We start from the raw sequence: 20,650 nt of genomic DNA on the forward strand, positions 1-20,650 counted from the left end.
ACACTCCGGATCGTATGGACAAGAATAGTCTCACTTATGCACTGAAAAAAAAGGTGGAAACCTACGAAAATACTTGTTTGATGCCACCCTGAACGCAATTCCACGTGCAAAAATTTGCACAATTGAGGAATTCGATGAAATTATTATCTAACAAGCTGGAAAATATATTTCCTTGATTCTTGAAATAGGCCTAACCATGTAGCCAACGCTAAACGCGCATATACTTGGGTTTTTTTTTTTACACTTTTGTCTTATTTATATTTCCATTTAATCAGATGCTAAACTTCTCAGTGCTTTATCAAAAGAAAATCATAATAACTTTCGATATAACGCATAAAAGTAGAAAGTTAATTTACAAATTATATTAGGCCAATGCTTATGCACTCGGTTCCTGCTGTCACTCTATGTTGAACACTTGATATCACACTTGAGAGCCGCAGATGATTCTATGGGAATTTTCTTTCCATTTAATAAACAATTATTGAACTAACATTGATCAATCACTGAGGAATATTTTCTGTGCTTATACAGTTAATCACTGATACGTATTATCATATAAATAGGATGACAATAATTGGAATAGAATATACTAACTGGCAACCCCACAAGAATTTCTAAAGAAGTACGATCAGTTCTGAGCTTTGTCGCTTCACTTCTGGAACTTACTGTACCAGTGCAAGCGACAATAGCAGCCGAGGAGTGGACAGCGCACGTGACCCTGAAAAAACTGGACGAGAATGGGGACAGGTACGACTTCGGTGGCCCCATGGCCAAATTGACCAACGCCATAACGCAGTCTTTGAACGTCACGTAAGTCAGTGGCTTTTCTTCGTCTCATTTTTATTCTGTGCTTTAGATTCCCTCTTTTAATCCATGGGTGAACTGTCGTTGCAAAGAATGTTTCATTCTCATTTTCAATTGTATATTTATGTTTATATACTTTTGCACTAATGAGTATGTAATTGATTTTATTTGATTTGATTTTGATTTATATAGATTTTTGCCATTATGCCAAGCACTGGGACAACTAAGGCCATTCAGCGCTGAAACGGAAATTGACAGTAGAAGGTTTGAAAGGTGTTAAGGAGAAAAACCTCGCAGTTGCACTATGAAACAACTATTAGGAGAGGGTGGACAGTAAGATGGAAGAAAGAGAATATGAAAGGAGGTACAGTAAAAGAAATGAAAGTGGTTGCAGCTAGGGGCCAAAGGGACGTTGCAAACAACCTTAAGTAATGCCTAGATTGCACCGAATGAGGTGCACTGACGGCACTACCCCTTACGGGAGAGTATTTTAGTTATGTGGAAGGTTGTATATGGAACTTGTATAGAAATCTGATGTCCTTGTTCCATATTAATGATTATTATATGTATTTTATCATTTTTTTTTCTACTTAGAAATTACTTTATGTTGATCAAGGAACGTAACTCCTAGATCATTCAGAAACAAATTAAATGTCCTGCCCATTTTGTATAATAGGAAAATTTCCGAATGTTTAATGACAAAAAATTTAAAACACTAGAGAGTATGGCTTCAACAAATTGAGAACGGTATACCTTAGAGAGGTCTGTAATTTTCCAGACATGGAGAGTTCCTCACTGGGCGAGTGGGTTGCGTACTCACCTACCAATCTTGTAGCCCAAGTTCGCTCCCAGTCGCTGCCAATGCGGAACCAGAGGAAATCATTTATGGTGATTAGAAATCCATTTCTCGATATAATGTGTTTCGGATCCCACAATAATCTGCAGGCCCCGTTGCTAAGTAACCAGTTGGTTCCTATCCACGTCAAAATATCTAATCCTTCGGGCCAGCCCTACGAGAGCTGTTACTCAGCTCAGTGGTCTGGTTAAACTAAGATTTGCTTTTATTTCCAGATATAGGATACGACAGCCGCCTGACGGTCAGTGGGGCTCTCTGAATCCTAATGGCACTTGGACCGGCCTTGTAGGCCAAGTTTACAGACATGTAAGTGTGCAGAAGGTAAATTAGAACCACACAGATAATATTCATGGTCATTCAACATGTCAGTTTAACAGAGTATTTGTTTTACATTGTAATATATCCGAATATTCTAAAGTTTATAAACTAAGAATGCTGATGCCAGTGATATGGATGGAGTGGAAAGATGGCTGTCCCGAGGACACACGGGGATTTTATAGGGAAATCCTTTGACTACATGTTAAGAATCGAGATAATCACTTTGCGAAATCTGACCAATAGCTTTTATAATTATAGTGTAAATCTCATATAAACATATATTATATATATATAATATATATTAATATATATAATTGATAATATATATATATATATATCATTTACTTATACACACACACACGCACACACACACACACACACACACATATATATATATATATATATATATATATATATATACTATATATATGTGTGTATATATATACACATTCACACACATATACAATGTATGCGCCCAGAATTATTCACGTACATAGTTCATGATAACACGAATATGTGTGATCTTAATCCGTCTTTACGTAATCAAATCATATTAAAGTAATTACCATACATTTATGAGCATGAGGGAGAAATCGTTCATTGTAAGAGCTGACTTGAGGATACATGATGATTATTCGAGTCGAAAAAATTCAATTATATATATAGATATATATAGGCTACATATTATGTATATATGTATACACAAACATACATACATACATATATATATGTATATATATATATATGTGTGTGTGTGTGTGTGTGTGGTGTGTGTGTGTGTGTGTGTGAGTGTGTAAACGGGACTAAACACTAGGGAGTTAGTTTTGACAAAATGGCTAGTGGTTCACAAAGAAAGCCGACATCCACCAGAGGTAGCGAGTCTTACTTTTACGGATTATTAGCAAACACTTGCAGAATGTATACTTTAACGTTATTATGAATTGCCTGTCTTCAATTGTAAGTATGTATTTGTTTGTTAAGGAGTCATTAGTCATTTGTTGCTTATTCCCCGTTAAAGCAAGTCATTGGTCTTATTGCAAATCAATGCCCCATCTTGAGTAATGGTAGTAATAAGTTTATTCGTTTCTGTCTGATATATTTGGCGCATTTATATCTTGATTTCGTTTATAAAGACTGTTTATAAAGATGGGGATTAAATTCTAAAAGTAAAAATAAAAATAAGATTGGAATTGTTACATTTTGAGGCTGAGAAAATAAAAAAGGTTAGAAAATCTTCATCATTATCATTCTTGAAGTTCCCTTTACTTCTGCAAATATCGCAGGTTTTCACTACCAATAATAATTGTGCATGTTCCTTTCTAAGGCACAATATAATTATGTTGATTTTTAATCTAAAACAACAAATTGTTCACTTTTCTTGCGTTTGAATTTCAAGTCAATGGTCACTCTGAGCTTGTTCCGTATGAATAGGTTTCATCTTCTGAATAATAATAATAATATAATAATAATAATAATAATAATAATAATAATAATAATAATAATAATAATAATAATAATAATAATAATAATAATAATAATAATAGTGGAGAAACAAATCCACAGTTATGTAAATGTACATATATTTAGATTAATAAACAGCAAGGATAGCTTTCGGTTCCCCTTATCAATCAGATTGATAAGGGGAACCGAACAGATTCTCGAAAGCTATCCTTGCTGTTTTTAAATTTAAATATATGTACATTTACAAAACTGTGGATTTTGTTTCTCCATTTGAAGACTCGTGCTACCATGAGGATTTTTTTAATAATAATAATAATAATAATAATAATAATAATAATAATAATAATAATAATAATAATAATAAAAGAGATGGCAGAAAAAAGGCTAAGAAGCAAGAAAACAAGGGAGGAACTCAACGAGAAATACAAAGTACAAGAGAGGGGACTAACAACACAATAGAAGATGTAAAACAGAGGCTTAAGGCCAAAGCACACAAGATCCAACGGTACATGAACAGGAATAAGGGATACCAACAGAACAAACTATTCGGACCAACCAGAAAAGACTATACAGCCAACTAGAGGGGAAGACAACCACCCAGAAATTCCTGAAGCCGAACCAAGTAAGAGACTCTGGGAAAACATATGGAGCAATCCGGTATCACACAACAAACATGCAACATGGCTCCAGGAAGTCAAGGAAGAAGAAACAGGGAGAATAAAACAAAGATTCACAGAGATCACGACAGACACAGTCAGACACCAACTAAAGAAAATGCCAAACTGGAAAGCCCCAGGTCCCGATGAAGTCCATGGATACTGGCTCAAAAACTTCAAGGCCCTACACCCACGAATAGCAGAACAACTCCAGCATTGTATCTCAAATCACCAAGCACCCAAATGGATGACCACAGGAAGAACATCCTTAGTACAAAAAGACAAGAGTAAGGGAAATATAGCCAGTAACTACAGGCCTATCACCTGCCTACCAATAATGTGGAAGTTACTAACAGGTATCATCAGTGAAAGGCTATACAACTACCTAGAGGAGACAAACACCATCCCCCACCAACAGAAAGGCTGCAGAAGGAAGTGTAGGGGCACAAAAGACCAGCTCCTGATAGACAAAATGGTAATGAAGAACAGTAGGAGAAGGAAAACCAACCTAAGCATGGCATGGATAGACTATAAGAAAGCCTTCGGCATGATACCACACACATGGCTAATAGAATGCCTGAAAATATATGGGGCAGAGGAAAACACCATCAGCTTCCTCAAAAATACAATGCGCAACTGGAATACAATACTTACAAGCTCTGGAATAAGACTAGCAGAGGTTAATATCAGGAGAGGGATCTTCCAGGGCGACTCACTGTCCCCACTACTCTTCGTAGTAGCCAGGATTCCCATGACAAAAGTACTACAGAAGATGGATGCCGGGTACCAACTCAAGAAAAGAGGCAACAGAATCAACCATCTGATGTTCATGGACGACATCAAGCTGTATGGTAAGAGCATCAAGGAAATAGATACCCTAATACAGACTGTAAGGATTGTATCTGGGGACATCAGGATGGAGTTTGGAATAGAAAAATGCGCCTTAGTCAACATACAAAAAGGCAAAGTAACGAGAACTGAAGGGATAAAGCTACCAGATGGGAGCAACATCAAACACATAGATGAGACAGGATACAAATACCTGGGAATAATGGAAGGAGGGGATATAAAACACCAAGAGATGAAGGACACGATCAGGAAAGAATATATGCAGAGACTCAAGGCGATACTCAAGTCAAAACTCAACGCCGGAAATATGATAAAAGCCATAAACACATGGGCAGTGCCAGTAATCAGATACAGCGCAGGAATAGTGGAATGGACGAAGGCAGAACTCCGCAGCATAGATCAGAAAACCAGGAAACATATGACAATACACAAAGCACTACACCCAAGAGCAAATACGGACAGACTATACATAACACGAAAGGAAGGAGGGAGAGGACTACTAAGTATAGAGGACTGCGTCAACATCGAAAACAGAGCACTGGGACAATATCTGAAAACCAGTGAAGATGAGTGGCTCAAGAGTGCATGGGAAGAAGGACTAATAAAAGTAGACGAAGACCCAGAAATATACAGAGACAGGAGAAAGACAGACAGAACAGAGGACTGGCACAACAAACCAATGCACGGACAATACATGAGACAGACTAAAGAACTAGCCAGCGATGACAATTGGCAATGGCTACAGAAGGGAGAGCTAAAGAAGGAAACTGAAGGAATGATAACAGCGGCACAAGATCAGGCCCTAAGAACCAGATATGTCCAAAGAACGATAGACGGAAATAACATCTCTCCCATATGTAGGAAGTGCAATACGAAAAATGAAACCATAAACCACATAGCAAGCGAATGCCCGGCACTTGCACAGAACCAGTACAAAAAGAGGCATGATTCAGTGGCAAAAGCCCTCCACTGGAGCCTGTGCAAGAAACATCAGCTACCTTGCAGTAATAAGTGGTACGAGCACCAACCTGAAGGAGTGATAGAAAACGATCAGGCAAAGATCCTCTGGGACTATGGTATCAGAACGGATAGGGTGATACGTGCAAACAGACCAGACGTGACGTTGATTGACAAAGTCAAGAAGAAAGTATCACTCATTGATGTCGCAATACCATGGGACACCAGAGTTGAAGATAAAGAGAGGGAAAAAATGGATAAGTATCAAGATCTGAAAATAGAAATAAGAAGGATATGGGATATGCCAGTGGAAATCGTACCCATAATCATAGGAGCACTAGGCACGATCCCAAGATCCCTGAAAAGGAATCTAGAAAAACTAGAGGCTGAAGTAGCTCCAGGACTAATGCAGAAGAGTGTGATCCTAGAAACGGCACACATAGTAAGAAAGTGATGGACTCCTAAGGAGGCAGGATGCAACCCGGAACCCCACACTATAAATACCACCCAGTCGAATTGGAGGACTGTGATAGAGCAAAAAAAAAAATAAATAATAATAATTAATAATAATAATAATAATAATAATAATAATAATAATAATAATATAATAATAATAATAATAATAATGGGTAGAAATTCCAGTTACGAGGGCACAAGTAATGTTCTTAAAGGTCCACAATAATACACAAATAGTAGCGGTAGCAAAATTTTATAAAACTATGTAAAAAGCATTCGAGCCCTACCCTGAGTTCATCTTCAGTCAAATGAACAATTTAACATAAAATGTATCACGGTAAACAAGCCATTCTTGACATCTTTGTCTTGTTTACCTTGATACTTTTTATGATAAATTATCCATTCGACGGAAGATGAACCCAGGATAGGGTTCGAAAGCTTTTACATAGTTTTATAAAAAAAAAAAAAAAAAAAAAACTACCGCTACCATTAGTATGTTATTGTGGACTTTAAAGAACATTACTTGTGCCCTCGTAACTGAGATTTTCACCCATTATTATTACTATTATTATTATTATTATTATTATTATGGAAAAACTCTATCACGAGAGTATATATAATGTTCTAAAGGGTCCACAATAATACAAAGTGTAAAACGTCCGTGTATAAATATACACGGACTTTTTACACTTTGTATTATTGTCGACCCTTTAGAACATTATTATTATTATTATTATTATTATTATTATTATTATTATTATTATTATTATTATTATTATATACTTAGGAAGCAGACCCTCTCTCAAGCATACTTTATTAAAAGTAATGGCTACTTCAGCAGCGTTACGCTTGTAGAGATTCTTCTCTGTTTTCCGAATAGCGGCTTTTTCCGTGCTACTTAAAACAGGCTAGTAGAGCGCCTATAGAGGTCATGATCACATACAGGGTCAAAATCGGTGTATATACTTGAATTTTACAGATAAGCTATGATATCGTAGTCGTCAAAGTCGTTAATATATCAAGCGCCTCAGTGGCGTGATCGGTATGGTCTTGGCCTGCCACCTCGGTGGCCGCGAGTTCGATTCTCGGGTATTCCACTGAGGTGTGAAAGATGTGTATTTCTGGAGATAGAAGTTTACTCTCGACGTGGTTCGGAAGTCACGTAAAGCCGTTGGTCCCGTTGCTGAATAACCACTGGTTCCATGCAACATAAAAACACCATACAAAACAAACATTAGTATATTACTGTCGACCTTTAAAAACAATATTAATAGAGAACAATAATAATAATAATGATAATAATCACCGCCCTCCAAGGAAGCAGACTTCGCCGTGGGGCCTCACGACGTCACCGAAGTCAGGAGCAAGGCCATCGACTTCACCGTCAATTTCATCTTCGACGCCCGCAAGTTCATCGTGGCCCAGAACCGGGCAGAGGTGGACCCCTGGGGCTTCGCGTTCCCCCTGACGTCCACAGTTTGGCTGTGCACTTTCCTGTCCACGTGGCTGGTCGCTGTGCTGACGACAGCTTTTGGGAAGAGACACGAGAAACAGCCTCTGGGAAAGTACGCGTATGCTGTCTTCTTCCACACCTACAGGCTCCTTCTTCAGCAAGGTTTGTTTTTGTATGTAAAGTACTGTGCTCGCATACCATAACTATACTAATGTACTGTCGACAAGAAAAGTGAAGATACAGTTCTCATTAGCTTTCATTCATCGAATTTTCCATTTGTTTTTACTGAAAAGACACAATCTCGCTAAATTTACTCTAGAATATGAAAATACATTGTAAATTATATCATATAAGTTGAAACTGCTGAACAAAACCGTTCAGATACTTAAAAACACGATATATGTCCGAAGTAATTGGAATTTCTCAGATGGCTTCGTTCATAGAGATTTGGTAAACAGAATGTGAATTTCTGATAGTAGTACTATGTATCACGACGACAATATTTACTCGTTTTCCTTCATGAACGGGAACATTATTGCATCATCGTAAGTGGTGAATGTAATTATTCGAGTTTCTACAAATTTACGTTTGTATTCTAAAGCGTTTAAAGTTAGCTGACCTCAATGGCAGCCAATGTTGCGACGGCTAAGGTAAGTTAAGCAAATCTAGTTGCATCTGCAAGAGCGTTTTCAATGATGTGAGGAGGAGCCCTAGAACTTCGAGCTGGAAAGCGCAAGTCACTGGATACTGGCTTACGTAACGGATTTCACACTTTGATTACTTTGACGTTGACATGGATCGAATACTAGTGGCTGTTTACGAAGTTATTGTCTTTAAAAATAAATCTTTATCAAGGTTACAGTAGCATGTCAGCTCTAAGATTTTCTGGCTATGCTCCCATTACAAAGCAATTCGTAGTCAGCCTACAAGACTGTATTACTTTGCCGCGATACTGAAAGATCTCCCAACACATCAGCATTTTTTGCACGATTTAAAACTTTAATTATCTGTGCAATACATATTGAGTTATTTGTGGTAGTAAATACTTTGACTTAATACAGCTTTTTTTTCGTGAATGATTCGTGGATGAAAACAAATTCTCAAAATTACAGACTATCAAGAGAGCCTGTATTTGAAATTTTCCACGTCTTTTCACAGTCTTGGAATGTTACGGCAACTGTCGAATGAAATAAAGATTAGAGTATGAATTTCTTAGAGAATTAACTTGAATACTATGGTCCTTCAAATTTATCTAGCATAGTGCAGCACGATCTTGGCAGCCATATCACCCTGTTGCCCAGGTATCTGTGTACCGACTCATCGCTCTTTCTTCTGCTTTTCCCCATCACAAGTCCGTCACCAATACTATAATATTCTCTCTCTCTCTCTCTCTCTCTCTCTCTCTCTCTCTCCACTTCTAAAACATACTTTGAAAATATATATCACCACTCAATCTCCCAAAGAAAATATAATGAAATTAAGTAGTTATAAATAGGCCTATGCTTTCGTAAGCAGATTTAGCTCTCTCTCTCTCTCTCTCTCTCTCTCTCTCTCTCTCTCTCTCTCTCTCTCTCTCTCTCCACTTTTAAAACACATTTGAAAAATATTATCACTCAAATCTCTAAAACTAAATATAATGAATTAAGTATCTACAGATGGGCCTTTGCTTCCGAGCTCTCTCTCTCTCTCTCTCTCTCTCTCTCTCTCTCTCTCTCTCCACTTTTGAAACACATTTGAAAAAATATCACTCAATCTCTCAAAGTAAATATAATGAATTAAGTATCTCTATTGATAGGCCTATGCTCTCTCTCTCTCTCTCTCTCTCTCTCTCTCTCTCTCTCTCTCTCTCGTCATAATATTTCATTCTTTACTGTATTGTTCCTCACGATTTCCAGAAGTACTGCCGAAATTTAAAAAGAAAAATTCTCTCATTTTTTAAGATCTGTCTTCAATTACGCATGAATTTTACTTCGGTTTAGTATCAAACATTACATATAATTAAGGTTTCACAATAGGTTTTAAAAAAGGATAATCGATATTCTGCTCTTAACAGACGTTACCAAACCAACATTAACAAATTATATAGAGCCTGTTACCACATTCAAGTATAAATTATTATAGGACTTCTACAGAATCTTTATGGTGTAAAGTTAATGGAAATCTAAAAAGCAACAAAGGCAATGATTTTGAAGCTCGCCCCCTTTCTAGAGTGGCCAGGTGTGGCATTATTGAGCAATACGTGTCCGAAGATTTAAGATAACTGTATCTTCACTATTCTTGCCGACTGTACAGTGGTATCAAATCACATGCGACATGATTCTTTTTGTATCGTCCAGATTCTCAGACTCAACGTGACTTTTTTTTTTTTTTTTAATGTCATACATGTCGACAAGTTTGCGAATTCACAGCTAGCCCTATTTTCCTTATGGTTTATGAATATGATCCCTTTTGTATTGGTATGATTCGTAATCTATGTGATTTGAACTGATTTTTTTTCTTTTAACGCTGCTGCTTAGTTCAAAGTGCGGTGTGATAAGGTTAGCGGTGCCATTAATCAAAGCACATTTAACATGCTCCTCGGACTGGTCAACATAACCACGTCTGCAGCATCATGACAGTAGACCTAATAAGCTTAACAGTCATAACAACATTTTCAAAGTAGGAATTTGAATTAAAACCAGTTTTCTTTGAATGTTAAAGTTTTCGGAGGTGTTTAAGCTGCCTGTATGTTGCAAAATATTTCATAGGCCTAAAGAAACCATCTCAGCCTTCTGAGATGTAATCTGTTACTAGTGAATTTATTTGTAAAGATTACCTGTTCCTTGAGGAATACAATACTTATATGACTTACAACCAGTTTTCTTAGAATGTTGAAGTGTTAGACTGTGTTTAAGCTGCCTGTATGTTGCAAAAGGATTTATAGGTCTAAAAAAAATATTCGAAGCCTTCTGAAGTGTAATCTGCTACTAATGTTTTTATTGGTAGAGATTACCTGTTCTTTGAGGAATAAAAGAGGATGATGATTTTGATTATATGGAGAAGATGGCTATTAATCGAAATATCATTAGTATTAATATTAAGGCGTATGGATCACTTTTTTCAATTGGTTTAAAATATTATTTTCTTAAAAGTCCTTCTGCTCGCTTTTGGTGTATAATTTATTCTTTCATAAGGTAACTTGAAGTGCAGTAATGTGTAGATAACCTCATTTGCTTTCTGGCCAGAAATTGTTAATAGAGAGATGTGACTGTTAAGTGTAAAGAAATCAAACACCTAGGCCTAGAAAAAATATCTTGGCTTTGACAAAAGAATAATTGCATAGGCGAATATTTGCTTGTATGCCATCTTTTCTGAAATGTTTAAGAAATATAACAAATAATTATGTATGAAAATTCAAATATTTCTCTAACATATAAAGTAAATGTTTTCAAGATAATTCCATTGTCGCTACTCAGTGTAGTTCTACTTATGTTACACCAGGTGGTTGCTGTTGCACCCAGAGTCAAAGTATATAGGGTCTGCTCAACTCGGCAGTGGGGGCGGAGCTAATACTGTGACGTCACAAAAGTAACACTTTCCTTGCTTCTCCATTGAATTACTTAAAGAACCCGTAGTTTTTATACATTTAATCCATATCACATGGTGTTTTTCATAAAATCTTGATGATAAGATCTGTAGAGAGGTCACATATTTGATTTTTTAAATGCCCATTCTCTCATTTAGTCACCAAGCTTTGTTTTATTCCACAAAATATACCAGTTTGAACACACATAGCTACTCCAGCTTTCTTCATATGTTTATTCTTTACTTATTTATTTACTTACCTATATACTGGTTTGCTGTATTCTCTCTAAGTCCATTTTTTATAACATGAACTCTCTCTCTCTCTCTCTCTCTCTCTCTCTCTCTCTCTCTCTCTCTCTCTCTCTCTCTCTCTCTCAGGTGGTAATATTATCGATTTTAAATCATTCTTAAGAAATGTATTTAGTTCTGTCACTGTGTTCATACTTCACTTTGAAAAGCAACTTTTTTTATGCTAAAGGTTAGAATGATAGATTAATTATATTTTCCAAATCTTATTATGAATACTTATTGTTATGCAATAAATACAAAGAAAATGTGGATACAGGCAGTGTAAAAAATGTCCAGTTACATTTGCACGACTTGACCAGAAAAAAGAAAATATCAAAAGTATAAGAATTACATCATATACGATATAAGGTGTCAAAGGACTAAATGATAAGGTAAATGATACAGGGAACACATTTCCACCAAATTTCTCATTAGCACTTCATATCACATAAATATACTTCCGAACACGTAAGTTTACATATAACACAAACTGTATACATAAAGGTATTAATTATGCATGCCTCAAACGATTATAATATTTTCGAAAAAAATACAAAAACGTATTCGTCAGTTTGGCTGGATGTATCTGATGACGTTTCACAAGGGGCGGGGCTAGATTTCAGATCTCCCACGAATGCTTTACTTTTTATAATTTTTGCAGGCGAAGTTAATTTTTTCTGTGCGTGATTATGGGTTTGAAAATAATTGTAATTGTAATGTGTCACATACCTATTGAAAGGGTATTCTTTGTACTTTTACATGGTATATGGCAAAATGTAATAAGATGAAAAATTATGTAAGAAAAATGTTGTAAATATTTACATAAAATTTTAAAATTTTGGTCCGTCTTTGACCTAGAATTGCTCGAAAATTTCTGAGAACACCTATCAATATAATTTATGCATTATATAGTAAATTTTATCAGCTTTCTAATCCACTTTTCAGTTTCTTTCTATCATCATCCCTTAGTCAGGTACGCTACGAAACGTGAATGTATGTAGGTTGATGGTTGAAGTAATTGCACACTTTTGTGTGCATAGATAATATATTCTGTGCGCGTTTGTGGGTTTGAAAGTAATCGTAATTGTAATGTGCTATATATCATTTGAAAGAGCATTCTTTGTACTTTAACGTAGTATACGGCAACATGCAATAAGAGGAACATTTATATAAAAAACGTCATCGCTAAAATAGTTATGTGAAAATGTTATCGTAAATATAGTTTCATAAAGATATGGTCCTTTTGTAACTGATGACGTTTCACAAGGGGCGGGGATAGGTTTTAGTACCGCCTCGTGAGCAGACCCTGTATACTTTGACTCTGGTTGCACCGACACTAATGATACGTCACACACGCTCGTGACGCTCCCCTCACACGTTGATAACGGTGGCGCATTCTACTTTTGTATCTGCATATTTACATTTTTTTCAGCACCGAGGTGTAAAAGCAATCAAATAGGACTACTTAAAATTTTATGCTTGCTTTGGAAGCATTATTATTGTTATGACCATTTTTTTCATTTTTTAATTAACATTTAAACTGATGTTTGATGACGGTTTGGTCAAAGGCTTCAGCGATGTGTGAACGAAAATTATGAAAATGTTTCGTAGAGTTTTTCCTAAAATTTGCTACATGTGACATTTTCTTACAGTTTTGAAATAAATGAGAGATTTCACTTGTACGAAACATAAGGTGGCCTTATTGTATGCAATAATCGTGTTTTCACACTGAAATACTAGATAAATATGGAGCATGCTAGGTTGCCAGTTAGTGAATTTTGAACGAAATCCTATGGAGTCATGTCGCATGAGATTTGAGCATCACTGTACCTAGTAGGCCTACTGTAATCGAATATCTAATGCAGTTACGAATATTGCCTTTATATTTTTAATGCTGTGCATATTCTGAACTGAGATGAAAATAATGTATATGTTTTCAGAATTAGTGAATTCGTTAAGAGCGTAAAGTACAATTATTTCTAGAGTGAAACAATGCAGTGTGCTGCGAGATCTTTCGACTCGAGGTCCTTTACTTAGTAGACTGCTAAGTAAAGGACCTCGAGTCGAAAGATCTCGCAGCACACTCCATCGCTTCATATATATATATATATATATATTATATAATATATATATATATATATATTATATTATATATATTTTTTTTTTTTTTTTTTTTTTTTTTTTTTTACGAAGTTTTACACCAATACTATTCCTTTATAAAATGGTTAACCTTCCTGACCAGTCTTTACAGTTAGGTCTAACTTCACTGTAAAATTTCTAACCATTAGATTTATATTTTTCAGCGTTTCTGCAATTATGGATACATCTACACATTCCCTAGACCTAGAGCATGTTCTAAATTCCATACTTCGCTATAGTTAGTAAAAAACCACTTATAGTCGGCTCTAAAATAAGACAAATCTTTATTTGAAAGTAATTTACATTTTTCCTAATATACAAACCTGAGGTCTTTAAATGTGGGGTTAACTTTCCCACATATAGAAACCTCAGGTTTGTATGTTTGGAACAAAGCGTGATCTGACCTTCAGCTTACTCGGGGCGCTTGCTAAAATCTACAATCAAATAGAGCGTCGTTCCACCAACGGAAATTCAAATAAATACGCTATATTTTATTAGAAATAATTTTTCTGTACTGATTAACACACGCATTACTTATTTTTCTTATATTTCAATTCCAATAAGTAAATCATAGATACTCTATCCTAGAATTAATGTATCTTTAACTCATCGCGAAACACCTTTTTCGGACCTTTTTAGGCTTTTCCATAGGGCTTTCCTAACCCCTCCAACAAGAACAAAAATAACAAAGTAGTTTGTAGGCTTACTCCCCGAGCAAGCGAAAATACAAATTACTTAAAAATCTACGTCTTTTCTTAGGCCTGGAGATGAACATAGTCAGTCTCCCAGAGAGACTTGTAGTCGCCGGCTGGCTGATAGCCACCATGGTCATCTGCTGGAGTTACAGCTCAAACCTCACGTCGCTTCTGGCCATCAAATACGCTCCTAAACCCATACAGACGATCAGGGATTTGATAGATCATAAATCCATGATCGTTATTTTCCCTCGTCGAACAGCTTTGAGTGATTATTTGTTCGTAAGTAAATATATATATATATATATATATATATATATATATATATATATATATATATATATATATATATATATATATATATTCATGAATTAAGCTACAAATGTCCTTTAATATCCAATTCGCTCTACCTCTGAATTAATATATTTTCATATAAGTTAACCGAAGGGGAATTTTTCAGTTGGTAATAATTTCGTCCTTTCGTGGGGTCGAACCAGCGCCCAGTGGACTGTGGAGAAATCAGGACATAAATGACGTTATCGGCTTGTTAGCCGAGTCGTATCATCACTGAAGTCCTGATTTCTCCACAGTCCGCTTGACGGTGGTTCGAACCCACGAGAGGACAAAATTATTAACAACTAAAAAATTCCCCTTCGATTAATATATATGAAAATATATTAATTCCGAGGTAGAGCGAATTGGATATTAAAAGACATTTGTAGCTTAATGCATGTATATGAATCACGGTGATCTGATAAAAATTCATATTATATATATTTGTATAATTATACATATAAAATTCATATATAATACGCGTATATAAGCAAATATACAGGAACACATATATGCATATATATGCCTGTGTGCATGCCTGCCTGCGTGTGTGAGTATGTATGCGCGCTCGTGTCATACGTGCATATCTCTAAGTATACAGAGTGTATTTCAGTGGGAATTATTAAAGAAAGTGTAGCATTTCAGAGCGTGGAGAGTGGACCCCTGAAGGAAGTGGCCGACCTCTCTAAAATCGGCCGATACATGGACATACCATACTGGGAGTTCGCCCAGGCCCTGGAGACCCTCGTCATCAGAGGCACCCACATTTTGGCAACGGACACCATCGATGCCGGTTCCATGATTGCGGCTTATTTCTCAAAGACAGGTGAATCTTGAGCTGATTACTTCTCGATAACATGTATCTAATTCATAAGAATATATGGTAGTCGATTTATTCTTGAATCACTTAATTACTTCTCGATAACAGATGGTTCATTCGTAAGAATAAATGATAATCGATTTATTCTTGAATCATTGAATTACTTCTCGATAACAGGTAACTATTCGTAAGAATACATGATATTTGATTATTCTTGAATCACTTAATTACCTCTCGATAACATGTATTTAATTCGAAAGAAGATATGGAAGTTGATTATTCTTGAATCATTCAATTACTTCTCGATAACATGTATTTAATTCGTAAGAAGATATGGTAGTCGATTTATTCTTGAATCATTAAATTACTTCTCGATATCAGATACTTCTTACAGCGTTTATAACGACCTAATTTTATTCGAATTAGTAAAAATATATCACACATATAAGGTACAGATTTCAAGACTAACGTAATGGTTTTGATTAATGGGCAGAGTTCGCCTCTATTAAAAAAAGATAAATGGCATCAAGCCCACTTCCAATGAACACAACTTCCCTAAGCCAAGGAGAACAGGTCAGTCTCCTTAACTTCTTTCGAAGTATTTAAAGAATGTTTGCAAAGCAACCTTGCACTAAATCATCTCACTCTCCCCGACACAGGGAGATGCCAGTTCTACATCGCCCGGGAAGCATTCGTCCACTTTTCCTTGGGCATGGTATGCCAGAAAGGAAGCCCTCTGGTGGCGGCTATCAACAAAAGGTATTCTAACAACACCGGTTCACAGGTAGCATAAGTAAGCAGAATGAAGGTACCTTCATTCCGAGCATCAGGTCTTGATCGTTACGCCGATAGACTAATAGAGAGCTTGGTGTGAAGAAATGTTATTGAATGGCTTTTGGATATGGGACAAGGTTAAGTTAAATACGATGGACAGCTAAGTGAAAAGAGACCAAAAGGAAGGGATGAAGATGAAAAAAGAGAAGAAAGTAGTGCAGCTGGGGCCTTTTAATAGTGTCTACAGTGCGCTGCCCAAGTCATATGGTAGGCAGTACAATCTACGCGGACTGGGGAGATAGAGCTGCATATGGATTGTGGAAATATCAGTGATAAATAACTGATTAAAGACCTAAACGAATAACGCCGATAACGACAGTGATAATGACAATAGTAGTATTATAAGAAGTATTTATAATCCCGATTGCCTAACGATATTTAATATTTTTATAATAACCATCGACTCCTAAGCCTATATCTAATTTAACCCCTGATCTACTAAGGAAAAAATCAGTGATCTTAATTGCACAACTACACACATACTACATACTTATATATATATATATATATATATATATATATATATATATATATATATATATATATATATATATATGTGAGTGTGTGTGTGTGTGTGTGTTTTATATATATATATATATATATATATATATATATATATACTATATATATATATATGTATATATATATATATATATATATATATATATATATTATATATATATATATATATATATATATATATATATATATATATATATATATATATATATAAAGTCATATCACATTACCGTGATTCATATACATATATCGAGCTACAACTGTCCTTTAATATCTTATTCGCTCTACCTCAGAGTCAATATATTTTCATATATGTTTAACCGGCGGGAGGCGGCATAAACTTATATCCTCTTGCGGTGGCGGGGTGGGCTAAGGCTTCACTGCCAGTCCTGGAATTGAAGATGTCGATGGTTCGTGCCCGTCGGCCGGCATTCTATTATCGCCTAAAAAAATTCCCCTTCGGTTAAACATATATGAAAATATATTAATTCCGAGGTAGAGCGAATTAGATATTGAAGGACATTTGTAGCTCGATATATATATATATATATATATATATATATACATATATATATATATATATATATATATATATATATAGATGTGTCTGTGTTATATATGCCTGTCTCGATGAGTTTAGAATGTAGACCAGTATCAGCTGGTGCGTACGACTTACTTTGACAAGAAGACATTGAGCAATCAACTTCATGAACGGAAGATATAACCGACGACAACCCGTTAGAATTCCGTTATCGTATATCACGTGACATTGCATGACCGCCCCGTTGCTAATATCCTCCATCTTTATCCTCACCTCTCTCTGCTCTCTCTCTCTCTCTACATAACAGGATCAGCGCAATCTTCGAAGCGGGCCTTTACCAATACTGGCTCAATAAAAACGTCGCGAATTCCACCGCCTGCCAATACATGCCTTCGACAATTGCAGTTCTGGAGCCGCTGTCTATATCGAATATGTGGGTAAATATTTTCTATCTATTCATCTGTTCAGCAGACATATGGGTAAATATAGCACGTCTATCAGTCTGTTGATCTATTAACATGCTTACAGGCTTATAATGTTGCTTACTGAATATGGTCCTTAACATATAGCTGATAAAGGGCTTTCATCCACTGACTAAAAGATAATACACACACACATACACTATATATATATATATATATATATAATATATATATATATATATATATATATAGTATATGCGTGTGTATGTATATACGTCTACCTTCTTCTGTTTTTTACCATACATTTATATACTAAATTTATATATCATTATATTATATTATTATATATATATATATATATATAATTATAAATATATGTATATTAATATATATATATATTGTAACGATAGAGTCGTTATTTTTCTTAAACGACCATTACGATGGTTGTTTTGTTTCCCTTGACCGCCAGTGGTTATTCTCCTGGTGACGAGGTAACTTTTGTCGTGGTGTGAGTGACGCCTGCAGACAGGTTTTGGATGGCGACCTGAGAGGTCCTGGGAAACCTCGGCTGAGAAGGCAACAGTAGCATGTCGTGTCGTCTCCACGGAGATTGTTATGCTATCCGGAGTTATGCAGTTTGGTGTTTTGTTTCTGTGTTGCATGACTTTGTTTGCTGCTGGTTTATTAATGTTCGTTTACTATTGTTTATATTTATTATTGTATGATTCTGAATGCTGCCTATTTGTGATATTATTTATGCTGTTTGCGTGATTGCCTGTTATTCAGTTTTGGTGTCGAGCAAGTGTATGGCTCTGTTAATAATCCTATTGTAATGTGTCGAGCAAGTGTATGGCTCTGTTAATGATGTTATTGTAATTTTCAACATTATTTCTTGTGTAGAGCGAGTTTATGCTCTGGTTTTGTGCTATGTTCACTGCTGGTGTATAATTTTGGTTTATTTATATATTATTTTGATAATTGATAATTACTGTATTTTCGCCACCCAAAACCTAGTCTAGGTTGTACATTTGTAAATTAACTTGTAAATAAATTATTATTAAGGTTATTTTTCTATTTTGTTCAGTCCTCCTCCTTGATTTGCCCTGCCTTTCGTCACTCATTCCAGCCTAATTTCTTGTTTTTATCTTGAACCTGTTGGTCTCTAATTACGAGATCGTTACAATATATATATATATATATATATATATGTGTGTGTGTGTGTGTGTGTGTGCGTGTGTGTGTATGTAAGTATGTAAACATACATACATATCATATATATATATATATATATATATATATATATATATATATATATATATATAAAGAAGTAACAAAAGAAGAGAGTAGATTTCTCAGAGTAAGCAGAACATTCCCTCACGTATCCCACCTCTCATTCTCTTGCTTTCTTTTTCCAGGGTTTGTTCGTCCTCTTAGTAGCAGGACTGGCGCTGGCAACAGTCACATTTTGTTCGGAGATTTATCTGGGAAATGTTTCCTGAACACCTGAGAGTTGCTGAATAATTACAATAAGAACACGGAAAATTATGGTCAAATATGTTTCTGAGTTTCTTCGGTTCCAATACACAGGGATGTGATCTGATACCCAGGTTGTCATGAGACGGGTTGTACTCGGTTCTGCAACTTTCTTTGAAGTAATTTGATTTTCTGTAGTATCTATAATGACTGATAAAACTGAGTTCTCTGATAGATATTTATATGTTCATCCTTTCATCACCATAATGATAAATTAATTCGTTCAGATGTTAAATAACTACAACTTCGACACTGCTTCATTTACGTGAAAACGTCTTCGAAAAGGCTACATATTTATCTATTTATATTTCTTTGATATGCAAGCAAACATTTTCTCTTACAACTCGTCCATACACTCAGTCCAGTATCTTGTTGTCTTTCTTTACTTATTTTTCTCCGTAAAAGTATGAACCGCTCTCCTGTTTTACCAAGAAATTTCCTGCATTTTTATGCCTTTGCCTAAATGGCCATGTTGAGCTAAAATTTATCCCTTGAAACATGCCTTTAATACAATTCTGTTTTTCTTCTCGGCCTTACTATACGTACGCTACTTAAGTCATTCTTTCTATCAGTCCTAAGTCCTCACTTATCATAAATATCTCTCATCGATGACTTCTGCAAAATACCTGATGCCTTCTTGCCTCGCCTTATATTTAATCATTTAATCTTTCGTCTTACACTCTCTTTTTTATTTATTATCCTAAGCACCATATAAGTTGGCAATCTTGCTCAGTATTCCAACAGCTCCCTATATTGGTGGATTTCAACGGCTACTGTAGTTCTCTAATCCTGACCAATGTCCTATTGCATGAAGATATTAGCCACGCTTTTCTCTAGTAATGGTCTATACTTTCATTTCATTCATTTGAAACGCCTGAACATGTACACATATCTGAATATACATTATTCAACATGCTAGCAGTATATCTGTACTATCAAGTACAGAAAAACATATAGAAATTACGAACTATATATATATATATATATATATATATATATATATATAGTGTATACATATATATATATGTATATGTATATATATATATATATATATATATATAGAAACATATAGAAATTACGAACTATATATATATATATATATATATTATATATGTTATATATATGTATATATATTATATATATATATATATA

At 35.2% G+C, this 20,650-nt stretch overlaps 1 protein-coding gene across 1 annotated transcript; it reads left to right on the plus strand.

The window, feature by feature from the left end:
* Positions 1-706: 706 nt before the first annotated feature.
* Positions 707-20,412, plus strand: LOC135213816 (glutamate receptor-like). Its single transcript, XM_064247930.1, has 8 exons — positions 707-810; positions 1,876-1,966; positions 7,675-7,972; positions 14,561-14,778; positions 15,475-15,655; positions 16,309-16,408; positions 17,851-17,980; positions 19,381-20,412. The coding sequence occupies exons 1-8, from the start codon at positions 767-769 to the stop codon at positions 19,462-19,464; spliced, it is 1,146 nt and encodes a 381-aa protein (XP_064104000.1). The 5' UTR covers positions 707-766; the 3' UTR covers positions 19,465-20,412.
* The last annotated feature ends 238 nt before the right edge of the window (positions 20,413-20,650 follow it).

This window comes from Macrobrachium nipponense, chromosome 43 (genome assembly GCF_015104395.2).
Source record: "Macrobrachium nipponense isolate FS-2020 chromosome 43, ASM1510439v2, whole genome shotgun sequence".
Lineage (NCBI taxonomy): Eukaryota > Metazoa > Arthropoda > Malacostraca > Decapoda > Palaemonidae > Macrobrachium > Macrobrachium nipponense.

Excerpts from the sequence above, each read along its gene's own strand:
- LOC135213816 (XM_064247930.1), top strand. The coding sequence starts at position 767 with ATGGCCAAATTGACCAACGCCATAACGCAGTCTTTGAACGTCAC. Across the intron at positions 7,973-14,560 it reads CAGGCTCCTTCTTCAGCAAG|GCCTGGAGATGAACATAGTC; the intron begins GTTTGTTTTTGT and ends GTCTTTTCTTAG. Across the intron at positions 17,981-19,380 it reads TGTCTATATCGAATATGTGG|GGTTTGTTCGTCCTCTTAGT; the intron begins GTAAATATTTTC and ends TTCTTTTTCCAG.